This window comes from Nymphalis io, chromosome Z (genome assembly GCF_905147045.1).
Source record: "Nymphalis io chromosome Z, ilAglIoxx1.1, whole genome shotgun sequence".
NCBI lineage: Eukaryota > Metazoa > Arthropoda > Insecta > Lepidoptera > Nymphalidae > Nymphalis > Nymphalis io.
Window position 1 is genome coordinate 1,388,948 of NC_065918.1, and position 27,857 is coordinate 1,416,804.

A 27,857-nucleotide genomic window follows, 5' to 3' on the forward strand; every position below is an offset into this window, starting at 1 on the left:
ATAAAGTTTTCAATATTTTGTACGACAGGGTTATTCGAAGTTGCGGCATAATTGAGTTGAATATTTTCTATAACATTTCAATGTTATAACACGAGTCTGCACTGTCAATACGTTACATGTCTATATGTGTATACAAGATATTATCATTGAACAAGTGTGATTTGAGGAGTGCACCAGCTTCGAGTAACAACGACTTCCTATGTAATGAGCCTGTTACAATATGCATTTACAATTGCTATGAATGACTGTAGTTGAAATACCTCTGTCTTCATTTTAGGTATGATATAACATAAAAAAAGTTACCCAAAATGTTTAAATAAATGAATACAAAGTTGTTACAATAGACCACAGTCGTACACGAAGCTGAATTGTTTATATATAATTTAACAATATAAACACTCCTCCATCACACACCCGTTTCAAAATTCCGTTATACGATATAAAGGACCAATAGTGGTCCTATATCTCCGAGGTCATATACCACCCATAGTTCTCATTTCGACCGCCTCATTCCCCGAAGGGTTGTCGATCGTCGTGTTCTGGTTGTTGAGTCCTCGACGTTGTCTGGTGTTGTCGAAAGTCCAACGTGTGATGAAGTGATCGGCCCGGTTGCAGTTGCCCCGGTTGTTGTGGACGGTATTGAGGTTAGTAGTGGTCACCGACGAAACGACAAAGTTGCTCGTCGCCTCGGTGTTATTACTCGCGTAGGATGCTGTGGACAAACCTGATGGTCAGTCGTTGTTAAATGCTGTCCTTCGATTAGAACTTTCGATCGTGATAAAGACAACAGCAATTTAAATTATATATACATTATAAGTAATTTACATACGGATGTAACATTTTTTTTTATTTTTATTAATAACTTATATTCCCTGAGCATGCTTTAAATGTAAAGAGTTGAATGAATTCTTTTATAATCGAATAATGTTAGTGTACACTGTACCAAACCGATATGGTCCAGTAGATAAAACACGCGGTACGTAACCGAGGTATCGGTTCATTCTGTGCTTGGCGGCATACGTATACATCGTGAAAATTCGTATAAACTACAAATGTGATGCTTAAATGAAGCGAATGCCTTTGGCCAGTCCTGGAACGCCAGGCTGTTGCTGTTTAACTTTATATATTAGTAGTAAATAATTACTACTACTATAGAAAGTTTGATTAATTTTAAAACAAAAAAATGTACATCTTTAATTGTTTATTCTTATGTCTGAATATGTTAAACAATGACTTATAACAAAGCATTTAATGATTGAACAGATTATTAAAATCAAAAACTAAATTAAATTCAGAAGTGTATGATGACATGATGACAAATAATAGCAAGCCTGCAACAATGTGGAGCACATTGTAAGTATTAATTTAATGTATCAATTTGCGTTGTTAATATGAAAATTTTCCACTCGATCCGGGAACTAATAGTGTCATGTATCCTGTTCGCATGTTGACGCTGTCACACAAGCTGAGGTCTCGTTGCAAGCCATTTTAATAAATTGACCGCGCCTCTTATGTAATGGCTCGCTGAGAATCGTTGAAGTACTTTTTTAGATATGTGTCATTTACACAGTTAAAACGTTTAAGCCGATATCACTTTACTGAACGAATGCAACTACAATCATGAAATTATTTTATCGTCGGACGAATGTATATTTGAGTATTATATTGTGAGTTATCATTTAAATTGTCCTTATAGATCGATGTCGATATCGCTTTTGAAATTTTATCTCTTATGAACTTTACTTATAGACCCTAACTTATAACTGCTAAGAAAATCTAAGATCGTGTTGCCTCTAGTATCAATTATCAGTGTTATCAGATGTCCTGAACCTTAAGACTCGGTTACATCATCAATCAATTCAAGATTTAGGACGCCTTTGTAAACGTTATCATTTTTATTTTCATATTAACGAAGTGATAATTAAAATTTATATTGTGAAGCGATGAAAATTTAATGTATGATTATAAGTTGTGTTTACAATCTACGTAAACAAAAGCATGTAAAGCAGCATAAGCAAATGATGATGGTTAATGTTTCAAAATAAGCATGTAAAACAATTGTAATTTATAAACTGAAAATTCTCTCCATAAACTACTTGGACATTCAAAGACATATCACAATTCCTTACACAATAACGAGCCGCGAGTCAGTGAAACAAACGTATTATGTCTTAAGCCTTTAGTTTCACAGGTTTGAAAATATTCTACCGACGTTCAATAGCGATAGAGGAGTGGGTGGTAATCGGCCGGGTGGGCCTGCAATATGTCCTATCATAGGGTAAAGATATAAAAATATATTTAAACTACATGCACGTAACCTAATCTTTTAGAATTTATACCTTGTAGTTCGTATCTGATAAATTGTTAATTATTTATAAAACTTCAATATTACATTACTGGATATACTCGGTTGTGGGGCTGTAAGCCGAGTTGGCCCTGTGGTAAGAACGCGTGAATCTTAACCGATGATCGTGGGTTCAAACCCGGGCAAGCACCACTGAATTTTCATGTGCTTAATTTGTGATTATAATTCATCTCGTGCTTTACGGTGAAGGAAAACATCGTGAGGAAACCTGCGTGTGTCTAATTTCACTGAAATTCTGCCACATGTGAATTCTACCAACCCGCATTGGAGCAGCGTGGTGGAATAAGCTCCAAACCTTCTCCTCAAAAAGAGGAGAGGAGGCCTTTAGCCCAGCAGTGGGACATTCACAGGCTGTTACGGGGCTGTAAGCATGTCTGGATAGGTAGCACCTACTCATTACATAATCTACCGTTAAAAAGCTGTACTTAATACTTAATATTTGTTGCATTGACAATCTAAGTGTCGGTTAATATTCCTTGCAGCACAAGTCCGTGGCCGGTGATGAACACTTACCATCATTAATAAAAATCAATATGTCTATGTATCCAATAGTAAATTACAATATCGAAATGTGATATTCACGGTCAATATAAACTAATATATTTTTATAGAAAGTGAAATGTCTTGACTGACTATTAATGCACAGCTTAAACTGTAAGGCAGATATATTATATTTGGAGGAGAGCTTCGTTTTGTAATGAGCACACCAAGTAAGGTTTTTGCTTTTGTTTTATTTTTAATGTATTAAAATCGCTTTTTAACTGATATATTACTTTTACATAAATTACTGGCACAAGGGGTTTCATACTGGCACATCTTAGTTCCCAAGGTTGGTGGCGCGTTGGTGATGTAAGCGATAGTTAACATTTCTTACAATGCCAATGTCTATGGGCGTTGGTGACCACTTACCATCAGGCCTGTATGCTCGTCAGCCTTCCTATTCTATAAAAAAAAAGAAATCTAACCTGTAAAAGTGTAATTTTTAATAGAAGCAGATAAATTAATATAGTCAACTACGTGTCTGGAAATAGGTAACGTATCTCTGATTAAAGTTATAGTCGTAACGAGTCCATAATTATGTATGAAATTCGAAAATCGTGTTCATTAAAGAGCTTTAATCAAAATACAATTTTCAGTTATAATGTTTATAATGAAACGTTAAATATATAACAAGTTGATTATTTCCTTTTATTATGTTTGTCTTTATTTTTAAAGCAGTAGTATAAACCCTCTCATATCTGAACAATAAAATGAAACAACTACTAAATTGGATAGATTTATAAAAATACGACATTTTTTATTGAAAGTAAATAATTCCCACATTCTATTGAGAGCGTGTAGATTTGTTTTGACTAGCACCGTCCGTCCCTTTTTTTTACACTGGAAAAACGCTTTACGGTTTCCCCCACGGGAACAGTGGGGGAGGGGGGATATGTGGGACTCGCCGGTGTCGAAGGCGACGAGTGCGACCCGAAATACCCACTAAAAAACCAGCGGTACCCTTCCGCCTTAGCGTGGAGCGCCACGGGATCGCTTTCGCATGCTACCGTGACGCTCATCTCCGTCCGTCCCGATATAACCTCTTTTTTATAAAATTGACACTGCATCCAATGGTCAATAACTTTTCGTTCACATTTGAAATAAGTTTCGCTTCCAGTTATAATTTAAAATTGTAATTATACAATGTTCCTGATTGATTGACGTACGTCACAGACTCGTAAGTACGTTTTAATCTTTTTAAATCTATTTTATTAATTGACATATTTCCTAGGACTTTCCACACGTATTGATGATTTAAAAAAGTTGACAATTTGATAAAATTATCTAATTCATTAGAATGTCACAAGAATGACAATTACAATGAAAACAATTCAATGGTACATGTTCGAAATCTTCTCATCCGCCCCCGTGAATGCTTTGACCAGACACTGATACTGACTGAGATACATCGTTTGGCGTGATATATTTAATTGTACGAATTCTGTGATTGTTTATTGTTTCGTCTGAATTTACCTCGACAGTAATGCTAGATGCGTCGTATTGGAAAACTGGCACTCCATGTTGCATGTCGTCGTACTCATCGATTCATTTTGTGTGCATTTCACCATGAATATGCATACACGGCCACGTTATGTCAAACCGGTACAATGAGACACACGCCGTTGATTTGTACGTTTAAATATATATATATATATATATATACATAGTTCATCGATTCGTGTCGGCTATTTCGTATACTCTTATTAGTTAACGAAAAACACCGTGTATTTTTTAGAATAAATAGCAATAAGTTTATTTAAAAACTAAAATATGTCTTTGAATATAATTAAACAAAAAAAAGGGTACTAAACATTAACGATTTTTCTGGCCACTACTAGACTTTGACTTAAAGAAGAAAGAGAAAAAATTAAAGCCTGTTAATGTCCCATTGTTGGGCAAAGGTTCCCACTATTGTTAGGGGGGAGACCTGGAGAGATTAGTAAACAAACATCCGGCAAAATTTCAGCGGAAGTAACCGCTGAGTACGAGACGAAATGTGATTTTACATTTAAACACATGATAAATCAGTGTTAGTCGCTGAGAGTCCTAAAGTTGGCAAAAGTTTAGATTTCACCCGCGCGTCCCTTATAAGCGCCTTTCAACATACGATCTAATTTCTATGCTTTTTTATCGAAAACGACCGACAGTAAGGAAAGAAAAGATTTTATAAAAAATACCGAAAGGCGGACGGACGCGCGGCTTTTCTATTGTTATTAGAACATATGATTTATCATTTAGCCTTTGTCTCAATAATTTATATCACAAGTATAAACCAAAGAAATGTAAAAATATGCTCTATACGAATACGTAACCTTCGGTTTAAATCTATATACTCTGGTTTCATCAACTTGTTCGTCGTTGCATATTCCCAACTTTTATCTAACCACGTTGGCTGTCAATAAAAAAATATAAAGCAATATTAAAAAATATCAAAACATTCAGATAACCGATATTGCGTTTTCCAGCTCAAAAGACTCCTAACTAAACTGTTTACCGTAGTTGCTCACCGCTTGGCTCACCGCTCGTCCGGTCTATTTAATTCTATTTCATGGCGATGTTGTCAACCAAAAGCCATGTTTTCAGAAAAATATTTTTGCCTTATTTTTCCTATAAAATATAAAAGTATTTTTTATTTCTTATTATCACAATATGTCACACTTTCGTATAACCTTGTCAAACAGTATTTGCTCATGAATGTATGTATTATACATTTATAAGTAATATTAAAAAAAAACGTCAGCGTGACAGTTGTTTCTTAAAAATGGATGGTAAATTCGAGTTACTCGTCTCAAGGTAAAAAGTTGATGGAGCCAAGGATCTTGTACGTATAAATTTTCAGATTCCGTTTATTTATTTATAAAGATTACTTTCAAGAATCAAAATAATAAATGAATATATTAAACTAGGTCTTGTATGCCTATAATAGAAAATCATTATTACCTTCGTTTTTTTTTATAAAAACGCATTTTTGGTATGCGTTTTTATAAAAAAAGGCTTAAGGCTTTGTATTTAAGTTCTTCTTTAAAACACCAATCATCAATGTCATCCAAACCCGCTCAATGAATTTTGTTATTCGTATTAGAATTTTCTAGGCTTTATATATTTTAGGAATTTTTATTCATTATTATAAATTTATCTAAAACCTTTTTAAAAACTTAAAATTACAAAATACGATTTCAAGATTTTTTTTTTTATAGATTAGGAAGGCGGACGGGCATATGGGCCACCTGATGGTAAGTGGTCACCAACGCCCATAGACAATGGCGTTGTAAGAAATGTTAACCATCACTTACATCACCAATGCGCCATCAACCTTGCGAACTAAGATGTTATGTCCCTTGTGCCTGTAATTACACGGGCTCACTCACCCTTCAAACCGGAACACAACAATACCAAGTACTGCTGTTTAGCAGCAGAACATCTGTTGAGTGGGTGGTACCTACCCAGACGAGCTTGCACAAAGCTCTACCACCAGATAAAAGATCCTTTTTAATAGACGTCTCTTTTAAATGTCTACTTTATTAGTCGATGATAATGAAACTTTCTTTGAATCTAAAGTTTGTTATATATATATGTTAAAAATTATAAACATGAAACATAAATAATTGGAAATCCGCTGATTTTCTTTTTCCAATTCTTTTCAGATCTTTTTTACGAACCGTTAGTAGTATTACCTTTCATATCAATATGTAATACTAGCAAACGTAGCATAGAAATTTGATTAAAAAAGTATACATGTCATATTGCATCCATATCAATTTCAGTAGAATCGTGATTGAACATTTATAATATTCGTAAAAATTTTGCGTATAGTAAACTATTTTGAATGCCTTGTATTGTTATAAAAAAAGCAGAGACGCTCCTGTGGTTGGAACGCGTGATTCTTAACCGATGATCGTGGGTTCAAGTCCGGGCAAGCACCTTTGTATTTACATCTCGTGCTTGACGGTGAAAAAAAAATCTTGAGGAAATCTGCTTATGTCTAATTTCACTGAAATTGTGCCACACGTATATTCCACCAACCAGCATTGGAGCAGCGTGGTGATATAAGCTCCAAATCTTCTCCTAAAGACGATAGAAGGCCTTAGCCAAGTTGTGGGACATTCAGACTGTTCCTGTAATGTATTATTATTAAACTCTGCGAGATGGCGAGAGAGCATTGTCGATTTATTATTATAAGAGTATTTTCTTGAATATTTTATAAGAATACAAAACAGTCCCTTGCTTTTTCGAATAAATGAATTGTATTTTAAATAATTATTTGATAACGCAACGCTCTCATCTGTCTTGGTCACATTTGCAGTTCCAATCTGTTTATTACAAGGTAACCGGCGGATTATTTTGATTAAGCACCCTATCGCATACGATGAAAGCAATCACGCCCAATTGTCATTCATGTACATCGCATGGCTGCTTTTTTTAATTTCGAACGAAATCTGATCATTTTTTATATTAACTTGACTAGCGCTTCCCTGCGGCTTAGCCTGCGTCATAATCGAATATTCAGTTAAACGGGATAAAAAGGACAAAGTATGTTATACTTTAGCTGTGATAAAGCATAAAGAAGTAACAAATATTCACAATACACAGTCCCTGGTATTTATGATATTGGTGCGCTTAGTATTATTCATGTAATTAAAGAAAAGAATATGTACTGATAATTGTAATGCCTTATATATCGCTGTACAGGTGTAGTATTACCATTTCCTAGGACAATCTCCGATCTCTTTGGCATGACTTATACGTGAACATGCTACATACAGTTGACCACGGGTAAAGCAGCAGCAAGTAATAAAAAATAATGACAACCTTTCTGATCTCATTAAAAAGATGTACTTAAAAAATTATACTCTCATTAACTCTTCGAATCTAATTAAATAATAAATAAAGATAAAACTAAACAAGTAAATGCAAACTTTATTAAACCCTACAACTAAGGAATAGTTTGGACTTAAAAGTGAAAAGTAATAAACTATAAAATTCGTATTTTTACAACGTATTTAGCACACCAGCATCTATGAGCGAATGACCGCAACATATTATATTAAAACAACAAAAATACGTACGTGAACTTTAATTTTTTGTAACTATTGATAGACTCAACCAATTTTGAGAAAATAAAGACTAAACTTTGTCTTGTAATAGTTCTTATAATAATTTATTTTAGTTTTAGTATTCCTATTTGTAATTTTTAGCCGTTTTAAAGATTATTCCAGACAAACAGACAGACAGAAAAAAATAAAAAATAAGAGTTTTGACAACTCGTAAATAGCCGTATAAACTTTAAAAGAGACAGTTATTTTAAAATTACTGCCACTTATTTTATTTATACATATAATATATGTATTTGTATAGATCTTGTATTTCTTATTTTTTTTTCAGTCCAAGTCAAAAATCTTTATTCAATATAGAAGCGTTACACTTATTTATTAATCGTCATATTATTATCTTTATTGTTCTTATTACCACAATCACAAGCTATTTTTATGATTATACTTGTAGATTCATATGATAATAAATTAATAGAAATCATTGCCTTCACAGGGGAACATACAAATAAACAACATAACATATTGTCACGACTGTTAATAAACAAGAAAATGCAAAAAAAACTTCAGTCGAAACTGAACCTTTTTTTTTAACGCTGGAAAAACGCGTTACGCGTATCTCCCACGGGAACAGTGGGGGGGTATTTGGGGCTCGCCGGTGTCCAAGGCGCCGAGTGCGCCCCGAACATCGGAATACCAATAAAAAACCAGCGGTACCCTTTCCGTCTTAACGTGGAGCGCCACGGGATCGCTTTCGCATGCTACCGTGATGCTCTGAAGTCGAAACTGACCAAACCTAAATGTCCGATTGTCGCGTATAAAGGCCGAACGTAAACATTTATGTCATAAAATTATTCAACTTAAGTTCTATGCAAATAAAACTAACCTAACTGACTTAACTTCGGTCGATGTGGGTAAACATAATGTGAGTCTAAATGCCGGAATATCTCGCAGCGAAAACATCCTCTGACGGAACTTAATTACTGGAAATTCTTCATTTACAGACGTGTACCATGGCTTGGTTTAATCTCGAAGAGTTTCTTAATTGAGTTGTGTCTTTAGTAAAACCAAAACATAGAAGTTTTCAAACGTTTATGTTTTGCAATGATAACTTTACTTCACTTGAATGTGCAATTCTCTTTATGATTACATGCCTTAAAGTGTTTTGAGTTTGTGCTAGTTTATATTGATTTTGCTTATCTTGACAGGTACCCTCTCGTTACTTATTCTACCGCAAAACAGCATTAGTTTGTATTGCTGTGTTCCAATTCAAAAAGGTCGAATGGGCCATTCCAATTACAAACACAAATGACATAACATCTTAGATTCTATGATAGACTGTAAAAACTGTGGTGTGTAACACGGGCGGTTACCACTTACCGATTAGTATAAAGTGGCCCATTTGTTTATCTGCCCTACTATTTTAATAAAAAAATATTTTTATTATGTACTAGCTGACCCATGCCCACTTTGTTGGGCGGTAAACATTTTTACTTGTGATGAAATTATGATTGTGGTTCGTTTAGTGCAAAGTGAATACATTGACGTGTTCTATATGAAAAAAAGACATCTAATAGAAATATCATTCAATAGATTACGACACAGTCGCGGTTCCATACCTATGTCATATTATCTCTTTAACTATTTGTCCAAATTATATGCAGTAAAAGGGAAAAGTCTTTTGTTTTAAACACTTGAGACGATAAGTTTACGTATTTTGATAAGAATTCATAATTCTTGATAATATGACCGATAAACATGACCAAACTTCAAATTATTTTTTTAATATAAAAAACTACTTTTGTGACTTAAATATAAAAGTTAGACATATTCTGGTGCTAACTTTTTTGTAGACATTATCAATTTCTACAAATTTTCTCTAAAATTCAATAATATATCTTTCATCGTTAAAGCAGCGTTCGTAAGAAACGTTTTCGTTCGACCGTTTTTTCTTACGAAAAAGTATTCATTTTTCAAGTCAAAATATATATCCTATGACACTCACAAATAGTGTGGCTTTTTATTGGTAAAATTTTAAAAATAGTTTCTGTAGATCCAGAGATTATCCGCCTACAACCTCACAAACTTTACCTCTTTATAATATTAGTATATATTTATGTTAGTCTATAATCTACTAGACGCTATTCCCGATATCGTACAGGTCAAATACGGACTTTATCCTGTGAATTTTTTCAAGCGAATATTTCAACATCTCGTATTATACTAAAACCACTGGTTCGAATTGCATTGTTTTAACACTAACGCAACGGAGTATATCTTTCTTATTTTTTTTTATTATTTAAAATATGAACCGCCTGATACTTAGTGGTGGTAGGGCTTTGTGCAAGCTCGTCTGGGTAGGTACCTACCACTCATCAGATATTCTACCGCAAAACAGCAATACTTGATATTGTTGTGTTCTGGTTTGAAGGGTGAGTGAGCCAGTGTAATTACAGGCACAAGGGACATAAAATCTTAGTTTCCAAGGTTGGTGGCGCATTGGCTATAAGCGATGGTTGACATTTCTTAGAATGCCAATGTCTAAGGGCGTTCGGTGATCACTTACCATCAGGTGGCCCATATGCTCGTCCACCTTCCTATTCTATAAAAAAGTCGTAACCAGTTATAATAAGTAATAAAAGACGTTGGCACTGTAAGAAATATTAATGATTTCTTACATTGCCAATAGAACAACAACCTTAGGAACTAAGAACGTTTGTCCATTTTAGTTTCACCGTCTCACTGACCCTTTAAACGAGAATACAAAAATATTAAATATAACTTTTTGGCTTTTGAATATGTGATCTGGGATTGTAATTACCCAGATGGACTTGTACTAAACTGTACTACTAAGCGATCCGCTAATTAGCATTTACTACAGTAAAATCTATCTAATATGCATTAAATGTTTAACGTTAATATAATATTTATTTAATAAGGAATAATTATTTTGACAACTAAACGAAACTACTGACTCCGTTACCATTTCCCCTTTAAAAAAAAAATAAAATGTTCACTGTAAGTTAACCGAAAAAATAGAAAAATAACGTTTTTAACTTTTCACATAAAGGTCACTTTTAGACATTAAGGAGACCTAAGTCTCTGAAACAAAGCCTGTGTAATATATAATAAGAAAATAAATAAAATTGAAGTGTTATATCCGTGATTTCAAAATAACTGCCTCTTTTAAAGTTTATAGAGCTATTTGCGGTTTACCAAAACCAAAACAATCATTTTTAAATTTTTAATATATATGTATAAATAAAAATTTTTTTAAAGAAATATATAAAAGTTTCAGAATACAGTTTCCGGTTCTTGTTACGTAATTTCGATCAAAGTAAATTTTGATCAAGAAAACTCCATTGATACAAGTTACACGACTTTGGTTTGCGTCTTTAATTCATCCGCCGAAGCGCAAGCATCATTGATGGAATTCACGGTTGTGTTACAAAGATGCAAATGTATATTTTAAAGATAACCATTAAATAGTATTAGTGCCATACAGTTATCTATACAACACATACAGTACAGTATCAGCCTGTAAATGTCCCACTGCTGGGCTAAGGTCTCCTCTCCTCTATTTGAGAAGGTTTAGGATCTTATTCCACCACGCTGCTCCAATGCGGGTCGGTGGAATACACATGTGATAGAATTTCAGCGAAATTAGACACATGCAGGTTTCGTAACGATGTTTTCCTTCACCATCAAGCACGAGAAGAATTATAACACAAATTGAACATATGAAAATTCAGTGGTGTTTGCCCGGGTTTGAACCCACGGTCATCGGTTAAGATTCACGCGTTCTTAACACTGGGTCATCTCGGCTATACAACACATTTCATGAATGAAATAAGAAAGGAACGGAGCAAATGATAAATACGTATTATACAAAAAGAAAAGTCAGAGACATAGACGCCAAAGTTTATGGAGATATAAATAAATACATAATAAAAGTAGTATGAATTTTATAATAATATACACACTTGTTACACATCTCGTATAAAACCGAATAAATACTTTATATTCGATTTGACACGACTAATAATTAAAGTTATAATATATAGGTGAAGGCTCAAATGATACTGTGACCCCACTTCATGATTTCATTAACATTGCATGAGAGAAGTTGATTATGAATTAAATTATTTATGTCAGCGACATATATACGGATAACAACTACACACACAACTATGAATTAATAAATAAATATATACCTATTATATCTATTTTTGTAAAAACTGCTTATATATAAAATGCATAATATTAGATTATGCATTTTATGTTTAATCGCGTATTATAAATACAAGTAAAAAATAATTCTACCTCATTAGAATAATATTTACTAATAGGATGAACAAATAACGAACTCAATTAACTTCAACTCAACTAAATCAACTCTTTAATTTGCGAACCATTGTTCTACATAATTTAAAATATTAATAATATTGTATTGTATGTATAAATATTCATTATAATTACATTTTTTTATTATAGCTTACTAACATATGGCGTGTGGTCGAAATTCGTTTGTTTCAATGATGTAATCGGATTCCTATTTACCTGTGTCCCGCCCAGTTATCTACGTACTCCATTTCTTCAGCCAGCCGTCACCTCCAAGCAAACCTATATTCTTCTTTCTTTCTTCTTCAGAATAGGAAGGCGGACGAGCATATGGGCCACCTGATGGTAAGTGGTCACCAACGCTCTTAGACATTGGCATTGTAAGAAATGTCAACCATCGCTTATAGCCAATGCGCCACCAACCTTGGGAACTAAGATTTTATGTCCCTTGTGCCTGTAATTACACTGGCTCACTCACCCTTCAAACCGGAACACAACAATATCAAGTATTGCTGTTTTGCGGTAGAATATCTGATGAGTGGGTGGTACCTACCCAGACGAGCTTGCACAAAGCCCTACCACCAGTAATATACTACATTGCGTGGCCGAATCGTGTTAAACAATTTCCTTCTAACTTGTCTATGATCGACGCCACTAGCAGACCTCCTATCATGTACTTATTCCTTATCCTGTTATAATATTTTATTATATCCTATTATTATACTATATTATATTATCATCTCAGCTGCACATGGTCCAGCATTTCAATTAACATTCACCTGACTCCTTTTGTAATACAGTACTAAAAAAATACCCAAAATAATTGTACGACAATTTGTAATGTTCGCGGTCACTGTATGTACAACGGAAAGCTAGATAGATTTGTGGAAATCATGAAGTTTTAACAAATAATATAAACTTTTTTCGACACGTAAAGACTATCGTATCGTATCGTATCGAGTATGGGCTATCGTCACTTTTTATATTCAAACGAAAAAGTCTTCGATTTCCGGAATTAACTGTTTGGTAAAAATACTTCGAATTCTTTGTAATATGCAGTTTTGATAAGGCGAAGTTATTAGATTAAGGTTTTTTTTTAATTTCTGCCGTCGTAATCAAATGTTGACTAACGTTATTTGGCGACTGGTCATTTGGTAAGCTTTTCAGATATTGGCAGTTGTTATCGAATAAAGAGTTTTATCATGTAAAGACGTTTTTTGCCTTTTCACAACCAACACAAAATACATGACTCGTTAGCAAAGCACCTTACTAGAATTACTTATTATTGATATTTGAGATTATTATTATTAATGTAAAAGGCCTATACGTTGTTCGCCTATTTTACTTTTAAAAAATTTAAAGGATCGACCCGACCTTCTTGATTTATTTATTAGCACTTATTAAGTATTAAAATTTAATTAACTTATTAATGTAATTTTTACCTTAGCAATTGTAGTTTCATATACTTACAATAGTATATTTAAAGCCTTAGTAAAAATATTCTTTAGGAAAGGAAATGAGGAAGTCTCTTAGAATTTATTTCACTTGAATCCCGTCCATATACTTATACATAATACTTACAGTTCCACTCATTGAACTCTAACGTGTGATTTATTTGTTCGGAAAATTAAAAGAATTATTAATAATGCTTGCGAAGTATTTGAAATTATTTTCAATTAATATAATAAAAATACCACGGATTTTTTATTAACTTAAGATTTTAAAACAATACCAGCGCAAGTATTCACTGAGAGACTTGTTGATATGCGCTTATAAGCTGCTTATTGTTGATAAGCCCTTCAAGTAGGCTACACCATCAATAATACCTGATATTTGTACTCGTGTGATTGCGAAAAGGTTGGTAAGAATAGATGGTGCCATATCAAACTTTAACGAATTAATTTTTAAAAGTGTAGAATCTTACGTATGGTAAATATTCATAAAGTAGTTTTATCATTTTTGTTCAAATCGATTTTAAGCCAGGAGGTATTCTTTATCTTTCCTTGCGAACTGTGCCTACCTATAGAATATAAAATCTAAGCGAAATTGTTTAGATTTATTGCCTACTTGAATCAAAACGCGAAATAAGAAATAATCGCAACATATTGGACGACGGATTTAAGACACGCGATCGTGAAAACGAAGGTATATGAAGGTGTGTACGTTCCGTAACGTTTGATAAAAATGGTGTGAGGAGGAAATGGTGACGGTCACAAGAAGCTGAGTAAAATGATAAATTGTTGCAAGCGAAATTAAGCCGTGTGTGATGTTCTCGACATATTGTAATATTTTGGTTTTGTAGATATCTATTTGTTAGCAGGACAGTGAAAATGATTTTATACATGTAAAAAGAAGCCAGTGAACGATATTTAAAAAATGTGTTGTAGACTTCTGTGATATTTATGATCTTATTCTTTTGAGGCAATTAAAATGGTCGGTTTGTTTACGAGTATGATCGTGAAACTAAAAAATACTGCCCAAATTAGTTTTTTAAGTGTATATTTTCTTTTATAGCGCTTAGGAATATATAACAATAATTAAATATTCTGAAATCACTTACTTGAAAGACTGCCAGTTCTTGGCGGTAAAGCAGCATCATCCATCAACGCGTTCGCCAAACAAGGACGCCTCCTCAGCCAGGGTATGGATTGTACGAGAGCACGTCGGAAATTCTGTCCAGTGAGACAGTACAGCATGAAGTTGATAGCGAAATTCGTGTGGAAGAACATCACCGACAACTGTTGCAGCGCTGTCCAACGCCCTCCTATTTCGTCCGTGTTCTGTCGACAATTAAATATTTTCGTTTATTTTTACATAATTTTACAAATTTTGGATAAAAATATTATATTAGCAGTACGGCATACCAAATTAGTTCTCTAGTTATATATATATTAGAATCAAAACCCAGTGAAACAGTGGATGCCTGAAAACACCCCGAATTGCTGTCGTCAAAACTACTTAGAACAGACAATCGTAAATATGTCTTTATAAGTACTTAGTATTGACATTTTTTTTTAAACATTTGGTAATATTTGCTCAACCACGTGTATGGAAAATGAAACTAATATTCAATAAAAACAAATACATTAATGAAAAGTGAAGGATTTCAGTTAGGCTACGACGGTAAAAAGAAAACAATACCACCCAAGTTCGCAAAACTATGAATAAATCAGTTATATTCAATGTTTGAATATTTGAATATCTATTGATTTGAATCTCACTAACTATTTAAAACTAAAACCGTCGCGAGATAGCGATATAAAAATATTATACACTAATTCTTTAATAACAGTCAAAGTTGAAGTCTAGAATAGAGACAAACTATTTGCTTCGCAGCGCGCACTTTCATAGGTTGTGAAATATGCTGTACCAAAAGGCAGATCCAACATACTATGAACACGAAAACTTCTAGTTGAAGTTAAAACATTTCAATAATTAACAAAATACGTCAACAGTATTTATCTATAGTACTTTGAAAAGACCGACGTTAAAGATATTTACCCTAATTACATTTGGCAAATAAATATACTTTATTTATAATGTGAATTTTGATTAAAAGCAATAGGTAAGCAATAAATAAATTATAGTAATAGCAATAAAACGAAAATTTAACAAAAAAATCTTCCCATAAGGAGCGCTTATCAAGTCTATAATTTATTTTTCTGTTTTTGTGAGTGACTTTAAAGTATGAGTGTACTTTCGCGAAAGTGTAACCCTCAGATTTAGGAGCACCTAGACAACAATCAATCTGCTTTGGCCTACTGCGGGTTTTTGGTACAGTTTTCCATTTAAATCCTTTTTTTAACGCTGGAAAAATGCATTACGCGTTTCTCCTACGGGAACAGTGGGGGGGGGGAGTATGTGGGGCTCGCCGATGTCCAAGGCGCCGAGTGCGCCCCGAACATCGGAATACCCACTAAAAAACCAGCGGGTACCCTTTCCGTCTTAACGAGGAGCGCCACGGGATCGCTTTCGCATGCTTCCGTGACGCTTCCATTTAGATTCTGGCTCGGCCTTACACTTACACTTTTATAATAAAATTAATCGTTTTTATAATTATTAATTATTTTTATAAGACATTATATGTATATATATATATATATATATATATATATATATTAAGAGAATTTTGAAAATGATAACAAAAACCTTACTCTATTTTATATATGTCACCGATGTTTATATTTATCTATTCAAAACAAATACAACATATTATTGCCTGGTTGTCTTTAAAATTTAAATTGTAATTTTGAAATTAAAAATATTTCCTTTTATGAATAAAGGCTTAATTATTCTCACAACAATCTTGTCCGATCAATGTAAAAATATATATAATTTTACATTGCTCAGAACGAATCCGTCAACCGCTAATATTTATAATTGCATTAATAACAGTTACCAGGAAGACAGTGCAAACAGAAAAGTGATTGAAGTGAGAACGAACGTAGCCGTATATCCGTCTTACTACATTTATTCTATCTTTTCTGTGAGATTGAATTTGTAACAGCTGTACCAGTAACCAAAAAATGATCGGACACAGCAATTTCAATTTAAAACCTTTTATTTGACGGTTTCGACAAGAATCATAGATCAAGGTTTTAATATTATGTATGATATATTCTAGACTAGCGATGGTTAGGATAAATTTATTTTATTAATAATTTATTTTAAATACAACCAAAAATAAAGACGAGTTTTGATCGTCGATCGTTGAAATTTATACTTGTTTCTGAATATATATTTTTTTCTATTCTGCTATTAAATTATATCGCAGTTATCAATAATAATTGTCGTAAAACCCAAAAACCTAATGCTCTTTTTCGCGCGGGCAGGTTTGAGTTACTGAAATGTTTATTTATATTATTAATTATCTTAAGGCTGTATTATTTTTATTTTTCTCTTTACATGAAGATTTTTGCTTTAGATGCAGTCAGTAGGCTCATGATATAAAAGTTGTACAATAGCTAGGGAGCTGGTGAGCATATCCGTATATACTTTGCTTAGAGATTGTATAAACTTTTTAATGGAATAGAATACATCGGACTTTTTCTTTTATAATAATCTACTAGCACCCGGTCCGGGCTTTGCGCGGTTAGAAAGTTACTTTAGACGCGATTTTGTTGTTTCAATAAGTTCATATAGTACCCACTTTCCGACCTTTTTTATGTTTCCAAATTGACGTAAATTAATCAGTACCAGCTTATCACTTCTGTTAAAGGCTGCGTATAATTCCGCCGTGGTTTGGTATAGATCTGCTTTTGCTATGACTTTAACTTCATAATTTTTATTTTATATAATAATTAGGTGAACGGGCAAATGGGCCATCTGATGATAAATGGTCCCAATCACCATTCGACATTGGTGCTGTTATATTTACCTTTCCTTACATTTACAATGCGCCAACTTTGGAAACTAAGATATTATGTCCCTTGTGCTTGTAGTTATACTGTAGAATTATTGAGTTTTAGCTTTTTGTTTTTCCTTTGTGTCTTTTAAGGTCATCATCATCAGTTTCTACTCCACCGTTGGACACAGCCCTTCCAATGGCACGCCAATGAGCTCGATCTTCAGTTCTCAATATACCGCCACTGAGTATATCGTCAATCCACGTAGTCTTATGCTACGCTTGTCATGACTTGGTCTCAAGAACACAAAGCACTTCGTTCGTTATACCAGAAGTGGCCCTCGAAAAATTTGAAAGTTTTTTGCAAGGCGACGACAAGGAACCGTCGTTTTTTGCAAGGCTCCAATCCTTGCGTTATCATCTTAAAATAGCAAGCATTCTTATGGTGAGCTCGCTCTATCCATGAATTTCTTTGTCGGGAAAGTCTAAAGTTAGGGCATTAACTTGTATGATATTAGAGAGTATATATTTTATTTAGGCAATAAATTCGTGTTCTTGTCACACCTGTCTTTCTACCTTCTGAATAGCTTAGTTAGTGAGTATTCGTGGTCTCTTTGGTAAAACAGATGTCCACAGGACAAGCATAAAAGACGTCCTTGCCCCCTTCCCTTAGCCAACCCTATTACGTTCCACATTTAATATGTACTGTTCTTAGTTAAGTACCGCGATGTATATTTTTTAAATAAAACACAACACTTGGTTTATTACTTGAGTAGAACGTTCATATCAATTATATACACGATTATATTTTATAATCAACGATTAATAAATGTTTAAAAATATATATTTTCTTAACACGACCGTCCGACTTAACAGATTGAACTGTTTAAAAAAAACTGTTAAACTCCGGGTAAGCAAACATTACACCCGACGTAAGGTCCATTTGTTCGCCTAAAGCTTTTATTGTTTATTATAAAGATAGTCTAGTACTATTCAAATTAGAAAAATTATATCGTATTTTAAACAAATTCGATAAGGATGATCAATTACTTAATTTACAAGAACAATTACATATATAACATTTCTTTACAAAAGAGCTCTTATAGGATTACGTTTGCACTAAAATTGTTTACAATTTATTTACAGGAGCTTAAGTTGCCAACGTGCATTGATAACTAAATTGTGTAAATTTCTGTTTTATATTAAAATTAGTACTATTTAAAATATTATTTGTCGAAAATATAAAATTAATTATTATAATAATAAATATAAATTTAACTTCAGATTTTATCTAGTTTAAGTGTCATTAAATTTATATATTACGAACTTACTACCGAACTCAGAAAGATTCTGAAGAGCATTAATCATTTAATGAATATTAAATCTTATATTTTAAGTATTCATTAGCGATTACTTGTAAAAATACTGTCTTGATAAAGCATTGTGCATAGCAGCCTACATAAAATTGTTGATATTTCATGAAAAAGAGTTCTTATTTAAATAAGTTTAATATTATTATTATTTCTTAAAATAACAATCACTTTTTAATTTTGCTTACATTTTTACATAAGGAAAAAGTTAACGGCTATTTTTTCTATGACACGTCTATGCCATTAAACGTAAATGTTAAATAAGTTAAAAAATGACGTTATTTGCTGTACTTTTTTATGGTATTGATAGGCGGACCGGCAAATGGGCCTGGGCCTTATTTGAAGTGGTGCCTCCGCCCATAGACATGTAGGCGATGTAAGAAATATTCAGCAACCTTGGGAACGAAGTTGTTTTATGCCTATAGTTGCTCTCATCCTTCAAACCGGAACGCAACTATGCTATGTAATTCTGTTTAGCGGTATAATATCTGATGAGTGGGTGGTACGTACCCAGACGGTCTTGCACAAAGCCCTACAACCGACTAAACATATATACAAACTAAACTTTAATAGTTATAAAAGGACTCTAATGAACCTTATACTGACTCTGATCGACAACTTGTTGAAATCTATAGTAAGGAGCAATATAAGTAGCTCACATACGTCTCTGAGTGCGGCTGTTAATTATTTTAAAATTCATTATATAATACTTTGATTGTTATAAAATAAGATATTTCAATCACAAAAACATAATAATGGTAAAAGGTTATTTTTGAGTATTCTAAGAAATATAAGTTATATTCACATACAACTGTTTGATTTGTGTGAGATCAGTGTATTTATATGTTTCACGTATAAATACACTGATCTCATTCATGCATTTACAATGGTGCCCTAAATTTATCCGATCATGATTGCCAGAATAGCGAGACAATCGTGTTTTGACACCGAACATCGTTTTCAACTTACAGATACATTTTGAATACGAGTACATTCATATTAGAAAATATTCTATTTTACAAGTCGTCGTTTTGAATTAGGCTGTGTGAGGGGCTTGCATTGTACCGGCGATGATATAGCCTGCGAAACAACTTTTCCCTCATTTTTCCAAATGTTTCATCTGTTGTTTGATCAGTTCAGTTAATTTACACAAGCTGAACGCCATACCTAAACACTATTAAAATACTCCATACATACAAAGAAAAAAATATTTACATTTGTATATTAACCGACCCCAAACAAAGGTTCTGTTCTCTTTGCGAGTTGCAAAAGTTTTTTGTTGTTTTATATAATTATATATATAATTTTATATAAAATTATATACATGAATTATATATAATAATATGATTATATATAATTTTTCTATACAATTATGAAAATTTGCATTTGAAATTACCGTTTTATGTACATATTTATTGATATAATCATTTTTATTGCTTATTGCTTATAGACTCGCTGAGTTTTTTTTTCATACTTATTTTTTAAATACGAAAGCAGACAGAGTTACTGCTCGCTTGCTTGTGTCACAGGTGTAAAACATTAAAAGGGGGGAATTTAAATATTATATTATTAGGTCACATGTAAAATATCAATTAAAAACACCTAATTAATCACAAGATTACGAAATTGAAGACATTTTATCAAGACACGAACGGAACAATCCAAATTAGCAAATTATGCGATAAAGAACCTTTACAGTCATATGACTGTAAAGGTTTGATATCGATATCGATATCTCACACTGACAGATACTCGCTCATCACTACCCGCGTAAATAGTCCTTGACAGTTACGACATGTTGTTTCGAGAGCTATTTTCCACAGATAATCGCTAACAATATTATTACATGTAAATCTACAAAAAAATAAAACTTAAATTAAAAATTTAAAAACCCCCGACTCAAAAAACAAAATCAAAGTCTGAATAGATGAAAAGTAAAAAATCGTAAAATAAAACTTTAAAGGGAATTAAATAATACGAATATGATAAATATATTAACAATCAAAAATTAATAGTAAGTTTTATTTAAAAAACCTCGACCGAATACATTATATTAGAATTTATAATACAAGATAATATGATTATTTAAATTAAAACTTTGTCGTGTCGGAGGACCGCTCAATACCAAACTACATATTTTTGTACCTAATCGGATTACCCACGTACCTAACGTACCTAATGTTCTTAATGTTAATTTTTGGTAGGTGGTTAGGTCCATAGCTAATGTAATTGATTGATTATTGTTTATTATGATTAATGTTTTAAGTATTTATTTTATTTCAGTAGTTTAATACAGAGAGGTTACTGAGCGGGGTTGGCTTAAATTTTTAATTTAAGTTTTATTTTACGCTTTTTAAACTTAGATTTAGATAGGGGGTATTCTCTTGTTTGAAAATGAAATTTAGGTACAAATCAAATATATTAAAAAACCCCTCAAATCAGTAAATTAGTCCTTCCCCATTACTAGAATTTCCCCTCCCCTTTCAAACATTCAATTTTGTAATACACAAATCAAAACCTGTCATTTGATACCCCACTCGGATATATTCGCTTACTATCGTTTATTCATCCGATCTTCTACCCCCCATAATAATTAAAGGGCTGAATCAATGTTCTTCAAACATAGCCTAAAACAGTTTCGACTAAGAAATCTTTCAAACAAAAGCAACTAAATGAAAATCGGCTTATCCGTTCGAGAGCTACGATCTCATGTAGACAGACAAACAGAGATACTGACCCACACTTATAACACCCCTCGTTTTGCGTCGGGAGTTAATAACATATTATTATCTGCCTGGTGTGACATATTGCATGGATTTTCTATTCTCTTTCCACAATTCCCTTTTTCCACCGTCAAACCATTTCCGACACGGCCTGCTGCGATGTCGTTGGCCACTTCGAGATGGCCTGCTTGGCGTTTGGTTGTAAATTTGGCCCCAAGATCTAACATTCAACAAGTGTGCCCAGTTTATTTCAGCGAAGCAGCTTTCCGACTGACATCGATGGTTTCGATTTTTTATTCTTAACCTTACTCATAATTTAATACCCGGAGCACTACGCTCCATCGACCAAACAACAATCAACAAAGTTCGATGATCTCTACTCAAGTGTCAGAGATCATGTCTGGGTGGTGGATATGTTTAAATAACAACAATGAAATCCAAGAAATTCCATAGCGGGAGATAACCTTCATAAGTTCTTTCATTGCCCAATAGCAAGGTTCAAGGTTTTTTCAGTGCGTCTAGCAATTTCTCTGTTTTGTTTCGCTTGGAGATAGACTACTTGGGCAAGGTATTAATTGACGGATTTTGATTATTTCTCGTTGGTCCAACTATTATTTTATGAAGAACATATTTGTTATTTAATATATTATTACTAAATATTAACTTAGTCTTAGACATGTTCATGAATCTGACCTTGGTGCTTGCCTTGCTACGGTTTTTTAGCTTTGATGTAAAGTCGAAGGCAGAAGAATAAAAAAAGGACTATGTCGTCTGCGAAATAAGGACTAGTTATTCTCTTATCACCAAGGACAATGTTCCTGTCTGCCTAGTCAGTTGTTAGCTTTCTGAAAACATCTTTTGTTGATGACTGTTACTGTTTTTGGTCGGAGATTATAAACTTTAGTCCTACTTTTCTGTCTGGATACGCTCGGAATTTCAAAATAATTCTGTTCCAAAACATTTTTTTTAAAACCTAAATTAAAAAATTGTTTGGAATTGAAATTCAACTCCGTATCGAGTCGCAGTTCCGGTTCAGTTGTAAGTGTCCCCGCAGTTCGCTATAACAAATGTGATAGATCAGCTTTTTAACATATCTTCTCCGTTCCTTATAGACAAACCTATCCCAATTTAGATTTTCTATGGCAGTTTCTAATTCTAGAAGTCGTTAATCCGTCCTTAGTGTTCTGCAGTTAAAACTTAAAACGTGAAGCAAATCAAGGTCCTTTAAGACTGATTAGTTTATCTGGTGGTAGAGCTTTTTGCAAGCTCTCTGGGTAGGTACCACCCTCACCTCATCAGATATTCTACCGCAAAACAGCAGTACATGGTATTGTTGTGTTACGGTTTGAAGGGTGAGTGAGCCAGTGTAATTACAGGCACAAGGGACATAACATCTTAGGTCCCAAGATTGGTGGCGCATTGGTGATGTAAGCGATGGTTAACATTTCTTACAATGCCAATGTCTATAGGCGTTGGTGACCACTTACTATTAGGTGGCCTAAATGCTCGTCCGCCTTCCTATTCTATAAAAAAAAACTGGCGGTGATATCCAATTCAAGTGTTTAGAAGAAAAGAGAGTGCATCTGTGCTTGCACTGAAACTTGTACGTAATAATAAGTCCTGCACAGTTAGCTAATCTCTCTTGAGATTGGCTGCCGTGGCGGAAATCTGCCAGGAGAACATCATCGACTACTAAATGAATGTTATTTTGTTAATGTTATGTTATTGTTGAAGTATAACAATAAAAAGAAAAAACAAGAGTTTCGTCAATTAAATAAATATATTCCTGTTACTATATTTATAACAAATAGCAACGAAGTATACAACGGAGTAGCAAGCAAAAGCGGAGAGCGGGCATTACATGTGAGAGCGTGAGAGTCATGGCATACGACGAGACCACAGATATTTTACACCGTAGATTAATAAATTATTGTTGTACTTTGTCGTGAGTTATGATGGGTTATATAATAATATTTCCACCAACCCGCATTGGAGCAGCATGGTGGAATAATCTCCAAAACCTTCTCCTCAAAAAGGGAGAGGAGGCCTTAGCCCAGCAGTGGGACATTCACAGGTTGTTACTGATATAATAATAATAGATACCATTGAATTCGTTAAAGCCGAGATGGCCCAGTGGTTAGAACGCGTGAATCTTATCCGATGATCGATGATCGTGGGTTCAAACCCGAGCAAGCACCACTGTATTTTCATGTGCTTAATTTGTGATTATAATTCATCTCGTGCTTAACGGTAAAGGAAAACATCGTGAGGAAACCTGCATGTATCTAATTTCATTGAAATTCTGCCACATGTGTATTCTACCAACCCGCATTGGAGCAGCGTGGTGGAATAAGCTCCACAACCTTCTCCTCAAAAGGGAGAGGAGGCCTTAGCCCAGCAGTAGGACATTAACAGGCTGTTACTGTACTGAATTCGTTAGATCGGGTACAACCAATCCTACTATCTAGTAGAATGTGTGATTACGTAGATGGGTTAATAGATTAAAGAAAAATGTGATGGTAAGGTAAGTTGGTGGACAGGTAAATAAGTAGGTAGGAACTTCGCATTAAAAATATTTAAATATATAAAACCAATCAAAGAACTTGTGAACTTGTTGAAGTATTTTTTCCTTCGATAAAAGTCTTTAACTAATTTAACTGAAAGTCTTTAAAAAAATGCTGAAGATAATATATCGCGCTTCCAAACCAAAGTATTGTCGTCGAAGTCGTGTTCAGTTGTTATATTAATAGCCTTAAAGTTAGCTTCAAACGTACGCTATGACGACATTCGACAGTGAGGTTTCCGAGGAAGCCTCTAACAAAGCACCCAATCAGCTCTTAATATCGTGTCATTATTTGAAGTTGATTGATATTAATGTTATCTTCTCGTTAAATAAAAATTAACGTTTGTATGTTTGTCGTCGAGAGATGTTCTACGTCCATCAGAGAAGGCTCTGGTCCAAAAAGTAAAATAAGATGTCCTTTAATATAAACTTTTTATACAAATACCTATTCTACCCGTACCCGAAGCTATGACGTGTAGCTAGATTTGAACAATTAATAACTTTCTAATTTTTCAAAGAAATAACAATATTTGGTTATGTTGTGGATGAAATATTAATCCGAAGGCTCCGAGTGTAGTGCGTCCATTTTTTTCCTTTTTTGTTTTAATGTGTAAGAAAAAAATGAATTCTTAATTTTTAAATCTTTTTACGCAAAAAGTACCTTCGATTTGTCACATTCGCTTGAAGCTCCATAAATTTTAATATTTAGCATTCAAAATGCATTTATCCGATATTCGCGTCAAGTGCGTCACCTATTTGCAAGAAACTGACGAATATGAGAACAACCACTGTACGAAGTTTCAACTCCATCGAATGAACAATTAACGCATATACTGTTATGTAGTACTTTTATATATAAGATGTATACAAATATTCAAATATGTATATATTTTTTATAAATTAATATTATAAATATACTTTAATACCGCAACAACGGTAGCTCAATTACTTACAGTTGTTAATTAAACGGTAGGTGAGTGCATGTTAAAATAATTTTAAAACGCCATCAATTGAGCATTAAAACACACTGAGCGTTACGTTAATGAACTGTCTCTACTTTGTTTTATTTGAAACAAGCATCCCGTCCCGACTTCGCTTTCGCAAATACAATAAAATATATATAAAACCAAATAATACTACTACTAGGTAAGTGTAGTAAAAACAATGTATGAGTGGAAATGATAGAAAATGTTTTGTTTTTGAACTACCCGTTAAATCTAATAATCCTGTCGTCGCATTATATCTGATTCGTTTTTATCGGATATATTATTATGTATATATATGAATGTATTATGTATGGATCTAAAAAAGAGTTATATATAATGTTTATAATAAAGAATTTTCAGTGTTTATACATCTTACCGTACTGTTACAGCAATTCATTTACAAAAGAGAAATATATGCTGTCACGGACTTTATATAGATAGCCGCCACTGACTCATAGTGCTCGAATATTGTATAAGATGAAAAACCATAAGTTATCATTGACCCGACTCGGGATCTAAAATAGAGCTACGCAACAGGTATAAAATATGTAAATATATAAACGTAAGATACATAGCGTTTGTTCGTCTTGACTGTAGTTAATATTTAATGTTAGAGTTAAACAATCCGATGAACAGTTTTTTCAACCATGATTCGTTTTTTAATCCTCCTGCGACGCTTAAATCACTAAGATAGCTAAGTGATTGAATTTCTACAATTTATATCTACTGATGCTATCAAGCAAGCCTTTAGCGACTTCAATGAAATTTTGTGATTCTCCTGAATGATAAAAAATACACAGCTTAAGGACGATTCATAATAAATATATGAAGCAGTAAAGCGCCAGCAGCAACATAAAATATTCGCATTACAAAATTATGTCATTTATATTAAAATAAGCGATGAGAAGTTTTTATCATTAACTAGTATCCGCCCGAGGCTTTGCCCACCCTCTGTTCTTTTCTGACAACGTGTATTTAATTTTTCATTAGGATCGGTTGAATAGTTAAGACGTGATATAAAAACAAACTCACTTTCGCATTTATAATAACAAGGATTACGCTATTATAAGGACTTTTGCAAATATTATCTATATTGTTGAATTATCATAAATTTAAACACTTCGATTTCGTTTTAATTATTTATACGCCAGAATATAGTTAGAAAACTCGCAGAGAGACATTACTACTGTTGTTTGATTGTAACACGAGCTTTGAACTAACTAAGTTATTGGATTAGATTTCAGTGATTAGTAAGTTGGAACGCAGTTAAATAAACAATGTAGACTATGTTTATTTGTATTAGACCATAGCCCAGCTACAGCGCAGAAGGTACTCCTAATATCTGTAGACTTATATAATAAGAGTGTATAAATGTTAGGAAAACCGGAATTAAACTAAGGTAAAAAAATATTGAAAACACGAAACATACAGTTTTTCGCAAAGCATACTCACCAAATCGTAGGCGTACGCCAGCACACGAAACGTATAAGCAGGGAGGTTGAGAATTACAAAAACGGAAGAAACTATCAGAAGCATTCGCGTGACCCTCTGTTGTGCGCGCTGGCATGCTAGGAGACGGGTGCATCTAGCGCGGCGTCTGCCTCGCGGCCGCTCTGCTTTCATAAGCCGCCGGCGCGTTCTCTCCAATCGCCATACACCAAACATGATCCATGAGTTCAAAATGACTATGCCAGCTAGAGGTATCGTGAAAGATACTATCGTGTCCACCAAATTGAATCGTGCTGCGTGATCCAAGTACTCTCTGTCTATATTGCAATCGTTATGGCTTGGCACAGCGAATCGTAACACCGGTATGTTCAAAATTAAGGATGCTAGTACAATGGTGACTATTACATATCGAGCTCTTGCTACCGTGCACACTGCATTACGCCTGAGCGGATAGATGACGGCAACAAAACGCTCAAGAGTAAAAGACACCTCTAACCATGCACTTAGGCAGCAAGATACGTATGATATATACACGAAAACTTGGCAGAAGCCTCCTCGGTGAAATATACCAGTGATCTGAGCTGCGCTAAGCCATGGCGGGGTCAATTGTAGAAGAAACACGGTGTCCGATAATGCCAAAGCCGAAAGGTACTGACTTGTCGATTGCAGTCGTAACTTACTGATGTAAAAAACGTAAATTGATACCAAATTACCAATCACACCAAGGAACACTAGCAATGGAGTATAATATAGATAAATCGAGCTGACCATTTGAACTGCCCAAAGATCGAACTCAGTTTGGTTGGCGCCATTATTTGGACTCTCCGTAGTAGTTGTAAAGTTAGTTATAATCTCGAGGGACATATTCGAATCCATGGCGCGGCGTGCGCCCGCCGCGCCTCTCCGTTAACAACTGCCGCTACGCGGGCACGGAGCTGCTTTTAAAGGGAGTAGATTAAGTGCGCGTCTCTCACCGGCAAAGGACCCCTTGCAGCGCAGGCTCGATGCATCCTGATACTTGGACACTGTCGACCGCAATTTTTTTACTAATATAGTGCGTTCATATTTTAATGACAAAATTGTAATTTTGACTTTTTGTCTGTGGGTCGAGGCATTTGATTGTACTAG

At 33.8% G+C, this 27,857-nt stretch overlaps 3 protein-coding genes across 10 annotated transcripts in view; 1 reads left to right on the plus strand and 2 right to left on the minus strand.

Annotated features, from left to right (window-relative positions):
- LOC126780356 (uncharacterized) overlaps positions 1-27,857 on the minus strand; it is a 200,185-nt gene that overhangs the window by 78,279 nt on the left and 94,049 nt on the right. The gene's annotated exons all lie outside the window — the stretch shown is intronic.
- LOC126780349 (protein furry) overlaps positions 1-27,857 on the plus strand; it is a 132,041-nt gene that overhangs the window by 50,957 nt on the left and 53,227 nt on the right. The window lies entirely within an intron of this gene.
- On the minus strand, positions 271-27,616 carry LOC126780357 (neuromedin-U receptor 1-like). Of its 2 annotated transcripts, none has more exons than XM_050504789.1 (3): positions 26,733-27,616; positions 14,855-15,074; positions 271-712 (listed from the first exon to the last, which is right to left on the minus strand). In XM_050504789.1, the coding sequence occupies exons 1-3, from the start codon at positions 27,603-27,605 to the stop codon at positions 474-476; spliced, it is 1,332 nt and encodes a 443-aa protein (XP_050360746.1). In that variant the 5' UTR covers positions 27,606-27,616; the 3' UTR covers positions 271-473. The 2 variants fall into 2 exon arrangements, with proteins under 2 accessions (XP_050360746.1, XP_050360745.1); XM_050504788.1 differs by having other exon boundaries at positions 271-724.

What these genes read in the sequence shown, in the direction of transcription:
- LOC126780357 (XM_050504788.1), bottom strand. Translation starts at nt 27,605, where the DNA reads ATGGATTCGAATATGTCCCTCGAGATTATAACTAACTTTACAACTACT. An exon ending in TGGCGTACGCCTACGATTTG is followed by an intron (nt 15,075 to 26,732) that starts GTGAGTATGCTT and finishes AATTGTCGACAG; the next exon opens with AACACGGACGAAATAGGAGG. An exon ending in AAGAACTGGCAGTCTTTCAA is followed by an intron (nt 725 to 14,854) that starts GTAAGTGATTTC and finishes ACTGACCATCAG; the next exon opens with GTTTGTCCACAGCATCCTAC.